At 37.4% G+C, this 13084-nt stretch overlaps 1 protein-coding gene across 2 annotated transcripts in view; it reads right to left on the reverse strand.

The window, feature by feature from the left end:
- The window catches only part of SH3RF3 (SH3 domain containing ring finger 3), a 566022-nt gene that overhangs the window by 158120 nt on the left and 394818 nt on the right, over positions 1 to 13084 (reverse strand). Inside the window, exon 4 of one of the 2 annotated variants that reach the window (XM_031958769.1) lies at positions 7677 to 8030. The exons of the other annotated variant lie outside the window; for it this stretch is intronic. Coding sequence (XP_031814629.1) covers positions 7677 to 8030 — 354 coding nt within the window. The remainder of the gene's footprint in view (positions 1 to 7676; positions 8031 to 13084) is intronic. 2 annotated transcript variants of the gene reach the window in all.

The raw sequence follows: 13084 nt of genomic DNA on the forward strand, positions 1-13084 counted from the left end.
GTATTACCTCCATATTGCAGATCAGACAACTGAAAGGCCAGAAAAAAGTTAAACCATTTGCCCATCATTGTAGAGGTATTAAACATGGATCTCAGGTTCAAAGGAATCTTAAGGGCAGATAGGTGAACCCAGGAAAATTTAAGCATAGTGCACCAAGAATGAAAATTCAGTTTTATGGTAATTTTCTATACAGAGAAGAATGGCTTTGAGAATTCTACCTCATTAATAGGTTAGGAGATGGAGTGCAGGTCTACCATTGAGACATTGATCTGATTGAGAAAAGAGAATTCATGGAGACCCAAAGATTTATAACTACATGAAAACATGGAGTTGTGGGTAGGATTTCTGTAAGGGAATTCTAGGCCAGGAGCCAACATCATCATTGTCTCATTCAATGGATCCTGATGAAGCAGCCATAGGGTACAGTGCCTGAAATGGTGTGAGGCCTTGGCTGAACAATTAGATGACAGCTGGGCCTATTTGATCTTAAAAAGGATTTGTGCAGAGACTAGTAATCATCATGCATCTTTCGATGCTGCTTTTCTCTGGTTAAATGACTAAAAATTCCAAGTATGGCTCACTAACTACAACTCTCTGGCACTTATGGAAATAGCAACCAAATCAGAGTAAAGGAAGGAGGAAACAGTACATTTTTTAGCTCTTGACTAATACTTATTAAGTTCCTCTTAGATGTAAACCATTGTATGGATGATATTAGGTTCAGATAACACACAATCCTTGTCTCAAGTAGTTTTGTGTCTACTAGAGAAAATAATAAAATGATACATAAGTGTAAAGAGAAAATTAAAAAAAAAGTTATGAGAAGTTTGTATGGTAGGTGAGGGGGAAGTTAATTATAGATGGGGGATCTAGGAAAACTTGCTGGAAGAGGTGGCATTTGACCTGGAGAGAGAGAATGTTAAAAGGTAAAGGGCATTTCGTGGAGGGTGAAAAGTTCGGTGTGGAAATGGGGAATAAGTATTATTTAGTCTAAATGGAGCATAAAAATCCTATGCAGAGTATGTAGAGGGCATTAATATGAATTAGTATGGTACCAGGTTGAGGAAGATCTGGAATATTGGGAAAAGGACTGTAACTTCCCTGTGTGTTTATGTATATATATATATATATATATACACACACACACACACACACACACACACAGAGGGCATCAAAGGGTTTTGGAACTAGAAATGATATGATCAGGTGAAATGTTAAGAAAGATTAATTATTTTGTATTTTAACTTAGTCAGCAGGATCATGGACAACTTTAACCACATTAAACAACTTATCAGCAGATAATTTTGGCTTCTCTTCTCCAACAACAAATACAATGCTGATTAGAACCCTACATTCAGTATAGATCTTGACTGATATTTATTGTTATCATGATCAAGGTGAGGCTCTCTCATTCCTCATAATTCATAAATATTTTATTAATTATGATTTTTAAAATGACTTCTATTTTTTAATCTTCCCCTCCATAGATATCTCCCCTATAACAAAGAGAAAGGCATTGTGTTATAATGACTAGAGAACTAGGTTTGAAATCAGGAAATTCTGGGTTCAAGTCCCATCTCTAAAATCTTCTAAAAAAAATTGTCCCTGAAGTCACAGCTACTTGTTGTTATAGACCTATATTGGAAGAGGAAGTTTCCTCATTTAGGAATTTCTCTATCAGAGGTCCAGCCTGATCCCAACGTTATAGTGTTACAAAGAAGTACAATTAAGCAAAACGAACGGATGCACTGAGCATGTGTGACAGCATATGCCTTATTCTGCACCTGTAGTCTGTAGTCTTCCCTTTTCCAAAAAGAGACTGGCCCAGGATGAAGAGAGAACTGGATGGGTTGCCATGGTTATCTGCTATTTGGCACTCACCAAAAATGACATGCCTTTAGACGACCTGGATTTTCCCTTGCTGACTAATTTTGGCAACAGCGAAGGATTACAACATGAAGGACTGGTCTCTGAAGCCCCTGGCATGTCTCACAAAGGGAGGGCATTTACTGCTGGCACAAATGCAAAGGAGGAAAAACAGGCAACAGAATCACCCAAGTGAGCCTCACTGCACACTCCCAACCCTGCTTTTCACATCAAGTGAATAATTAAGGGAAAAAAGGGAAAGAGGAGGAAATGGAAACTGCTTTTTTTTTTTTTTTATGAGAAACATACCCACGTACCCCAAGCAATCTCAGTGAAAATCGATAGCCTTGACAAAACTGGATTTTTGCTTTACACTCACAGCTGTGGCAGTGATTTTGTATAATTATTGGAAGGAGAGCAGGAGGGAGGGAGTGTCAAGATCTCTATTGGGTGGGGGGACATCCTCAGACACTTAGGGAATAAGAGACCTTTCTGTCTTTGAGAGCACATATCTATATAGTGTGATAAGGTTTGCACAACATTCTATAGTCCATCCTCACAATAGTCTTTGAGATAGATGCTGTTTAGTAATACTTGGATAAAGAAATTAAGGCTCAGAATTTTGTGACTTTCTCAATGTCCTAGAGCTGTTGAATGTGTCGGCCAAAAGTCCAGATCTTCATGACTACAAACCTATCTCTCTATCTGTTATGCATACTGCCTCGGATGTATAGCAAACCTCACAACTGCAGTCATTTTCCTTAGGGGAAAACAAATGTTCTGTTTCCATGACTGGGAAAACAGGGAAATAGAGGTGAAGAGAGAGAAATAAACCTTCATATTAGTGTAGACAGGCCAGATCTACAGGATTGCATAGAATGTCACTGGGAAAAAGACCTGAACAAAATGCATGTGGCAGGGAGGGAAGCAGGGGTTGTCCTAACATGATTTCTGACTTTCCTTCCTATAAAATAATGGGAAATATCTGACAAGGTATGCAAAAATCTCTGCTTTCTTCCTTTACTGAGAACCCTAAGGAAAAATGAAAAGATGACAGCTCTTGAATTTATATCCCAAGTAAGGAACATAATTTAAAAGTGAAAGTGGGTTGGGGAGCAAAAGAACTGTAAGGTGGCCCTTTTTTTGGTGTTTTTCTGTAGGTAGGAAATTCTCATGGATTCATCTTGGCACAACAAATTTAATTTGAATCTTTCTCCCACAGCAATCCATCTTTGACCCAGAAAGCAAACGGTATTCCTAAAGCACAGATCTGACCACTCATATTTTCCTGTTCATGAAGCTCACTCAAGTGGCTGTCAATGACCTCTAATATAAAATACAAGCTCCTCAGCTTGACTTTAAGACCCCTTTGCACTACACACCTCTCAGATTGGATAGAATGACAGGAGAAATTTTGGAGGGGATGTGGAAAAACTGGGAGACTAATATATTATTGGTGGAGTTGTGAACTGATCCAATCATTTTGGAGAGCAAAGGGCTATCAAAGAGCTATACCCTTTGATCCAGCAATATTTTTACTAGGCCTTTATCCCAAATAGATCATAAAAAAAAGAAAGGACCCACATGTACAAAAATGTTTGTAGCAGCCCTTTTAGTAGTGGCAAGGCACTGGAAACTGAATTAGATGCCCATCAATTGGGGAATGGCCGAATAAGTTATGGTATATGGAATATTATTCTTCTATAAAAAGTGATCAGCAAGATGATTTAAGAAAGGCCTAGAAAGTCTTACTGAACAGATGCTAAGTGAAGTGAGCAGAACTAAGAGAACAACAAGATTATGTATCAATCAACTCTGATGTTCATGGTTGTTTTCAAAAGGAAAATAATTCAGGCCAGTCCTAATAGTTTTGTGATGAAGACAGTTATGCGCACCCAGAGAGAGAACTGTGGAGACTGAATGTGGATCACAACGTAATATTTTCACTTTTGTTACTGTTGTTGTTTTTTGCTTGCATTTTCTTTTCTTTCTCATTTTTTTTCTCTTTTTGATCTGATTTTTCTTGTGTAGCATAATTGTGAAAATATGTATATAAAAATTGCACATGTTTACTACATATTAGATTACTTCTTACTTCTTACTTAGATTATCTAGGGAAGGGGATTAAAGGGAAGGAAGCAAGGGAGAAAAAAAAAGGAACACAAGGTTTTAAAGGGCAAATATTGAAAACTACTTATGCATATGTTTTGAAAATAAAAAGCTTTTTTTTTTTTTTTAAGACCCTTAGGTAGCACAGTAAATAGAGTGCTAGGCCTGGAGGCAGAAAGACTCATTTCTTGAGTTTTAATCTTGCCTCAGACATTTATTAGCTGAATGGCCCTGGGCATGTCACTTGATCCTGTTTACCTCAGTTTCCTTATCTGTCAAATGAGCTGGAAATGGCAAATCATTCCAGTATCGTTGTCAAGAAAACTCCAAATGGGGTCGTGAAGATTCTGACATGATTGAACACATAAACACACACACACACACACACACACACACCCTTCATAGCTTACTGAATATTATTATCCTTCAGGTACTCTAGATCAAGTCAGATCAGTCTACTGTGTATGATGATTTCTTACCTCTCTTTCTTTATTCAAATCATTCCACATGACTGGAGTGCCTTCTTCACTCTTGTTATGACTCAGAGTTCCAGTAACTAAAGTCCTTCCCAGATTCCTTAGGAAATTACAATATTGTATATTTATTTATCTGTGTTTGTATTGGAAATGTCCTCTAAGCTTATATTGCCTTTCAGTTCATCAATGTGGCTCTTACTTTCATTTTATAGAATACTCAAGATTACACATCAACCCTAAGGAAAAAATCCTTTGTCCTCAGTTTATTATATGGATCCAAAAATGTTTGGATCTTTAAGCTGTGAAACTCATAAGACGCTGGATCTGTGAGTAGGAGATGGACAACTTCCATGTTTTTAGAACTTCTAAATTCTTATCCTCCCTCCACATGCCTTTTCTCTTAGAGTTAAAAGCCCTAGCTTGCCTATTGAGACTAGAAAGGCAATTAGTTCATTTGAATTCATCTTCCTTCTAACATGATCTCCAATTTATCCTGTTTGTATTTTGTTTGTATATTGATCTTCTTGAGAAAAGGGACTGGGGTTTTTGCTTCTTTTTGAATCCTCATTTTAGCACAATGCTTGGCACATGGTGGATACTTATTATTAAGTGCTTGTTGACTTGTCTTGACCTTAGGATTCAAAACTCTGCTGACTACTCAGCACTGAAAAGGAAAGCACTAAAGCATAATAGTTTGCATTTATATTGTATAGGAACATAGATTTAAAGCTGGCATCTCTAAATCTGGCATTTGGATCTTTTATGATTGAAGCCTTGAATTTTTATAGAGGAGGAACTCAGTCCCAGAGAGTTTAAATCAGTACTGTCACACTCAAATAGAAATGTGTCCCAGATCATTACACATCAACTTAAAAACCACAAATGAACAGAATCTATATTGTATTTAGGTTGTATTATATTTCTATTTATTTTGTTAAATATTCCCAAATTTAATTTCATTTATTTCTGATTATGGTAACACTCAAGAGTGTTGCGGGCATGTGGCTTGCAGCATGTTTGATAATAGCATGATTGATAACATGGCGGCATGTTTGATAATCACTTGTTCAAGTTCATCTGTGCAGGAAAATTAATTGAACCAAGGTCACAGGATTATCAATCTAAGTTAGAAGGGACTTTAGAAGCCAACTAATCCAATCCCTTCATTCTACAGATGCGGAAATTGAGATCCACTGAGATAAATTGCTCATGGGTCAACCAGTCATTAATTGTTGGAGGTAGGATTTGAAACAGGTCCCTAACTCTCAAGTCAAGTGCTCGTCAAGTCAGGTTAAGTCAAGTGACCAAGAGAAGTCAAATTCAGCACCTTTTCTATTGCATTCTGCTGCCTACCCATGTTTTTAGAATTAAAAATACTTTCACATACATAATTTCACTTGAAACTAACAGCTACTTTCTGTGAAAAAGGTTGTATCATTGCTATTTTTTCCACTTTATAGGTAGGGCAGCAAACTCAGTAAGGGTGATTTGAAAAGGTCACACTGCTGGTAGCTGGCAGCGCCAAGATTTCTAAGTTTATTGTTCTTTTCACTAGGGTATATTATGCCAGCCCAACTGAAATCAACACTATTCCTCTGGACATTCATCCTATCTTGACAGAAGCCATTCTTGGAGGAGAGGAGCTCAAATATCACCAATTTATCTTTTATCATTGACTGGAAACCACACTTCACATTTGTTCCGGTGACTTTCAGCCTTGGCTATTTCCAGATGCTTGAGGAACATTAATTCACAATCAGAATTTAGCAAGCTACTCAAGGTGAAAGAAAATGAGAAAAGCAAGTGACTAGTCAGAGCAGCAGTAGAGAGTTGTAATTCAGAAGAACAGGACACAGAAGTTTCTCTCTTTTAGCTTTCCCCCATTCCCCTTCGGGGAAATAACAGAAAAACTAGACAAGAGATTCCATTTACCTTCTTTGCCTCTAGTTTGAAAGGGATCTCTATAAGGATATTGGTCTTTTCAGTTCAGCCAGTACATAGAGGCAATAACACAATTCTATGTAGCTTTAAATCTGTGATCTTGCAAACATCTTCCAAAATGACCAACAATTAGGCAGACATAAGAAAGACTCTCTCATTCCAATTGTTTACTCAGGCTCTAAAAAGAATTCATGTTTTGTATGAAAGTTTGGGGAGAGACAACTGTCTCTCCCATCTCTTTCTTGGCTTCTTTCCTTTTTTTTTCACCTCTTTTCTTCTTCTTCCCTCCCTTCTCCTTCCTCACTCACACAAACCAAAATGCACAAAACTTTCCCTTTTCCTGCCAGTATGGTTCATTTTCTTTTTCTTTCTTTTTTTGGCGAGGCAATTGGGGTTGATTAATTTGCCCAGGGTCATATAATTAGTAAGTGTTAAATGTTTGAGGTCACATTTGAACTCAGGCCCTCCTGACTTCAGTTTCAGTACTTTGTCCACTGAACCATCTTGCTGCCCTAATTATTGTCTTTTTGAAAACTGTTCGTTTTCTGTCCATGTAGCTTAGAATGACACAGTTAAGGAGAGGTTGAAATGAAAAGCCAACAAATTTTCTATATTCTGTTTGTGTGATAGCAGAGGGTCCGAAAGACATCTCATTGGAGGGAAGAGGACCAGGGAGACAATTCAGGCAAAATCTCTCATTTCCATTGACCAAGAATAATTTTTAAAGTGGTAACTGAAACCAAAATCTTTGTGTTTGAACTCAATAGCCACAATAATAAGAAAAACAGAGGTAGGAGGAAGGACAATATCATGGGATGGATCTTATCTGTTGTCTTTCAACCTGAAACAAATTATGGAGGCCATTTGCCTCATAATGGAATTTACAGAAGAGTTTGTGATAGGCTCAGAATCAACAGAATCATATTTAATACCAATAAAGCATCTAGGGAGCTGGAATGTAGTAAAAAAAAGACTGTCCTTTCCATTAAGCTACACCATGCCAGTCCAACTGAAATAAACACTATTCCTCTGGAAATTCATCCTATCCTGCCCAAAGTCCTGCTTATGGAGGCCCAATTCCATCAATTTATGCTTGCCTGTCTTTATCATTCTTTAGCAGTGGGTAATGGGAATGAAGATGAGGAGTAAGTGAAGGCATGCATAAAAATATGTTCAGCAAGTCCTATGTCCCCTCAGCACCTCTGCCTAACCCCCATAAGGGGAGCCATTGATCTGACCCTATCACTACCCCAGCTCAGCATTACCATGATCTCTTGTTGTTACCTGGGCTGGAGCACTGGATGAAAGGTGAGCCAACTCTCCAATTCTGGTAGCAGCCCGGGGATCACTAGAGCTGATCAAAACAGGAGCACTAATTTCCATGGAATGCCTATTGCTCATAGCCTGGGAGGATTTGTGCGTCATACTGAGGGCAGTGAAGGAGTGGCGTTTCTTGGCATTCTTCTTGCCATCGATACGCCGCTGAATGGCACTGACTGCTCCCGAGCTGCTTAAGGTAGAACACTGGGCCAGATTGCCTGCCATGTTGGTGTCAGATGGCAGGGAGACATCGCAGCCAGATGCAGCAGCTAAGCATGTCTTGTCCATCTCAATAAGCTGTTTGGCGGATTCGTTGAGCTGAGTGCAAGAGGGGAAAAAAAGGGGGGAGGGGGAACATTAAATGATTGTCACATGCTATTTCCAGCTTTTTGTACTCTCTCCCTTTCTCTATTAGCATTTTTAAAAGATACTGGCAAAGTCACCAAAAGAGTCAACTTTTTCTAGAAGCCTGATCCAGCACAAGTGCCATGGTAAAAAAAACAAAAACACCTAAAAAAAAAAGATGAAATGACATCTATAGATTTTAATGAAAAATTTTCTAGAGGAGCTGCACTCCCATTAAGGCTATGGATCTGTAACAGAAAGCAAGACACTTATAGAACAGATAAGATTTCCTTTCTTTCTTTTTTAAGCTGCTACTAGGTTTTATTCAAATTTTTTTACTATGTAATCTGTGATTCTGATGCACTAGGCTCAAGAGATAAGCAAAGACAGGGAGGGACTAGATACCATCATCCAGGAAAATACAGTGGCTAACCAAACAGTGAAAGTTGTCAGACATATTCTGAATATTTGACTTGAAGACATGCTTCAGTGAACTCTCTATCCTATACTTAACCTTATGTTTGGGCTAGCCTTTTATAATTTTGGATCACTTTAGGAAAATTTGATGATTTATCCTCCTAAGGTTCATTATGAAGAGTCCAGGAGTTTTGATCTGAATGTTGTGATTTTAGGAGTAAAAAGTTTTGACTTTCAGTAGTAAGCCAAGATAGGGTAATTATGAGAAACACTGCTCCTATATTCTCTAAAATGACCTTTCTGGTCACATGGTGAAATATGAGTCTGACTCAACTCTAGAATATTGGAACTAGATGGGACTCTGGGATTTAGTTAATTTAACTTCCTTGGTTTCCTTATCTGTAAAATGAACTAGAGAAGGAAGTGGTAAACCACTTCAGTGTTTTTGCCCAAAATCAAACAAACAAAAACAAAACTTCAAATGGGGTCACAAAGAGTTGGATACTACTAAAAAATGACTGAATAACAACTGAATAAAAGTATTTTCTGTAGCATAAGTGGTATTGTGTAGCTTAGAAAAGTCCTTTTAAAATAAAATTCTTGGATGATCAAAGTCTTTTATAACTTGTTCTAGCCTTCTCTCCTCAAACTTTCCAATGTTCTTACAAGCCCCCACCATATTCTTTGAGATTCAATAATATTGGCCCCTTTGCTATTCTTCCCACAAGACTCTCCATCTTCTGACTGTGGATATTTTCATCAACTGTTTCTTAAGTTTAAAGCATTCTTCCTCTTCTTCTCTGCCTCCTGGCTCCTTCAAGTTCCAGTTAAAATCCCACCTGCTTCCAACTCAAATTCTACCCCTCTAGACTTCCCCAAACACTTTTAATTCTAATGCTTTTCCTCCATTAATTATTCCCAATTTATCCTGGATATAGCATGTTTGTACATAGAAAATGGCATGTTGTTTTCCACATTAGATTATGAGCAGGGCAGGTTCTGTCTTTTAACCTTCTTTGTATTCCTAGCACTTATCACAATGCCGGAAGCATAGCAGATGCTTAATAAATATATACTGACTATTATAAACCACCAGCCTTTTCTTCCTGATGTTTCAATGTGGCTCAATCCAAGGTCAAAAGGACAACTTTCATTAGAAGATGAATTAAAATAGAGAAATACTCTTATTATATAACTATAAATTAGTGATATAGGATAATATTAAGTTCTTGGACAAAATTTCCATGAGTGAAAAGGAGGAATTCTTGAAGAATTCTGAGGAGTAATCCTAGGACCAAGCAAAAGCCAGATCAAAGGAACATCAAGGGCTGGGATTACAATATATGGGGTTTTTGTTTTAGGATTTTACTAATTTTGAGAGTTATGTAGATTATGCAAATCCATAAGAGGGCTGGCCTTCTATGATCCCCCAGAATTTTCTTCCTGGGTGGGTTGTTTCAAATCTAGGGAGTAACTATATTAGGCTCTAGAGGAGATAAGGTTCATGAGGAGAGGGAGAGGAATGTACATTCTAACCACTTCTAATGTTTCATTTTTATTTTTTTGTAACTGGGGGAATATTTACATGAGAGATTAATCATTATTATGCTTAGAGGAAAGAGATGCAGCTCTACCAGAGAGTAGAAAATTATATGAATAGACAGAAGGAGACATAATATAGTCACTGAGGTAAAAAAAAAAATGCCACAATTTAACAAGTGATTTGTAGGGCAGTTATGTGGTAGTTTACTGGGTCTGGAGTCAGGAAGACCTGGATTCAAAAATGGCCTCAGATATTTATTATATACGTGACTGTTAATCATGTTTCCCTCAGTTTCTTTATCTGCAAAGTGAGCTGGAGGAGAACATGGTAAACCACTCCAATATCTTGGCCAAGAAAATCTCAGAATAATGAAAAGTCAGAAATGGCTGAAAACAATTTAACACAATGGATATGTGAAATGAATAAGAATGATTAATCAAGGATAATGCTAAGGTTTAAATATAGAAAGATGGTATTCTTGAGAGAAACAGAGAAGTTTGGAAGAATAGGCTTTGGGGATAGGTGACAATGAGCTATGTTTTGGACATGTTGAGTTTGAGATGCCTATGGAATATCCAATTTAAAATATCACTCAATAAGAATTTATTAAATGTCAAGTATACACTAACAAAAATGAAGTGGCTCTTACTCTCAAGTAGCTTAAATTTTAATGAAATATAAATACATAGTAATAAAAAATTCTTAAAACCACTTTTTCCTTCCTTCCTTCCTTCCTTCCTTCCTTCCTTCCTTCCTTCCTTCCTTCCTTCCTTCCTTCCTTCCTTCCTTCCTTTTTGCAGGTGTATTTTATTAGCAAAATAAGCACATCTTAGAAACAGCTACTTAATGGCAAATATGTTGGAAGAAACAATAAATTTGGAATCAGAAGGCTTGGGTCCTAAATCTGGCTTTGTTACTTAAACTTGGGTTACCTACTCTGCCTCTCTGAGACTTAATTTCTTCTTCTTTAAATGAAAGGTGTGGACTTGCAGGGTTTTTCCCCCATGATCCATAGTCCCACAAAAAAGCACTGTAGAAAACAAGCAAGGTTGGTCTTACATTTGAGTTATATTTTTCTGGGTCCTCTCTAATTTTATTTCAAAATCAGGAAAGGGAGCATCTAGTCTTTTTTTTTTTTTTTTAATTTTAATAGCTTTTTATTTACAAGTTATATGCATGGGTAATTTTACAGCCTTGACAATTGCCAAACCTTTTGTTCCAATTTTTCCCCTCCTTCTCCCCAATCCCCTCCCCTAGATGGCAGGATGACCAATACATGTTAAATATATTAGAGGATAAATTAAATACAAAATAAGTCTACATGTCCAAATCATTATTTTGCTGTGCAAAAAGAATCAGACTCTGAAATATTATACAATTAGCCTATGAAGGAAATAAAAAATGCAGGCAGGCAAAAATATAGGAATTGGGAATTCGATGTAATGGTTCTTAGTTATCTCCCAGAGTTCTTTCGCTGGGTGTGGCTGTTTGGGAGCATATAGTCTTAACCTAGCCATGGACTAAATACGTGACCTTGTGCAAACCACTGACCCTTTCTTCAATCTTGATATCTTCATCTGTAGGATAAGAGAAAAAGTCACATGATCTCTGAGCTTCCTTCCAGTTCTAAGATACTATGATTTATGTTAAACTACAAAGTTAATTGGTTCCATGGGAACCAATTTGAAAAGCTTTGGGAGAATAAGACACAAGTCTAGTAAGTTGGGACATGATCTAGAGCATGGACTGATGATCAAAGAGTTAAGGAGGAACAGGGAAGAAGGAACTGAATAGGTATGACAGCCAGGAATCAACATAAGGGTCTTAGGGCTCTTGAGGGAGGGATTCACTCAAAGGAAAGAAAGAATAATGGAAGAAAAGGCATCAAAGTGATTACTTCATGAGTCTGCCTAAAGATAATTCTAACTCCAAAGCCATGGGAGTAACAATAATGACAATGGACACGTACTTAAAAGCACAATGCACTTTACATAGGTCATTTCATTTGATCCCCATAAGTGACTTGCCTAAGGTCACCCAGATAGTAAGCAGCTGAGGCAAGATTTGAGCATGGATCTTTCTGACAAGTTTAGCACATTCTACATCATAACATGTTGTTTTTCTCCCTTTAGGAAGAGAACTTTCAGTGAGTGTTAAAAAGTTTGAGAGGTAAAAATCCTTTTTGGAAGAAGGCTGATTTCCCATGAGTTGATAGGATAGTAGGTGAACTAGCAACTTATTCAACCCTTTTCTTCATCCTTACTGGGCCAGGAGATTTTTGGACTCAAGAGCTTTTATTTTGTTTTGTTGTTGAGGCAATTGGGGTTAAGTGACTTGCCCAGGGTCACACAGCCAGGATGGGTTAAGTGTCTGAGATCAAATTTGAACTCAGGTCCTCCTGACTTCAGGGCTGGTGCTCTATCCACTGTCTCACCTAGTTGCCCCGAGCTTTTCCTTTAAAAAAAAAAAAAAAGGGAAAAATAGTATCAGAAATAGCACACAGAGTTCTGAGTTTGGAAGAATGAAATTTGGGTTTTGATCCTACTTATATTATCTGCCACCTATTTGACCTTAGGCAAATCTTTTAAATTCTTTGAGCCTCAGTTTCCTTATCTGCAAAATAAAGATTAGATGCCATTTGCTATCCCCTAAGGCTCTAATTATATAATCTCATGAACATATAGGCCAGCCAATGATTTCCTATATTAATCTATAACTGCTACCTTCCTTTCATTGCTCCCCAATAATCATTGCTTGAATAAAAAAAATCCTATACTTTCTCATAGATTCTCATTCAAATTCCCATGGATAGTGGCAAAAGATGCTGTCCAGGCTTCTCAGGGATGGAGAGTGATAACACTTTTTTTCCAACTGGCATACTTAACTTGGAGCCTTTTCCCAGAATCTACATCTTCTTCTTAGAGGGCTTTGACACTTTCCACTTTATTTAGTCAAAGATTTGCCAATCACTAACTAATGCCAGCATTGAATTAGGTACTTGAGAGATACAGAAATTAAAGACTTTGCTTCTGATCTTTGGAAATTTACAATCTCATTGGAGAAATAA

Source organism: Sarcophilus harrisii, chromosome 3 (assembly GCF_902635505.1).
Source record: "Sarcophilus harrisii chromosome 3, mSarHar1.11, whole genome shotgun sequence".
In the NCBI taxonomy this organism is placed as follows: domain Eukaryota; kingdom Metazoa; phylum Chordata; class Mammalia; order Dasyuromorphia; family Dasyuridae; genus Sarcophilus; species Sarcophilus harrisii.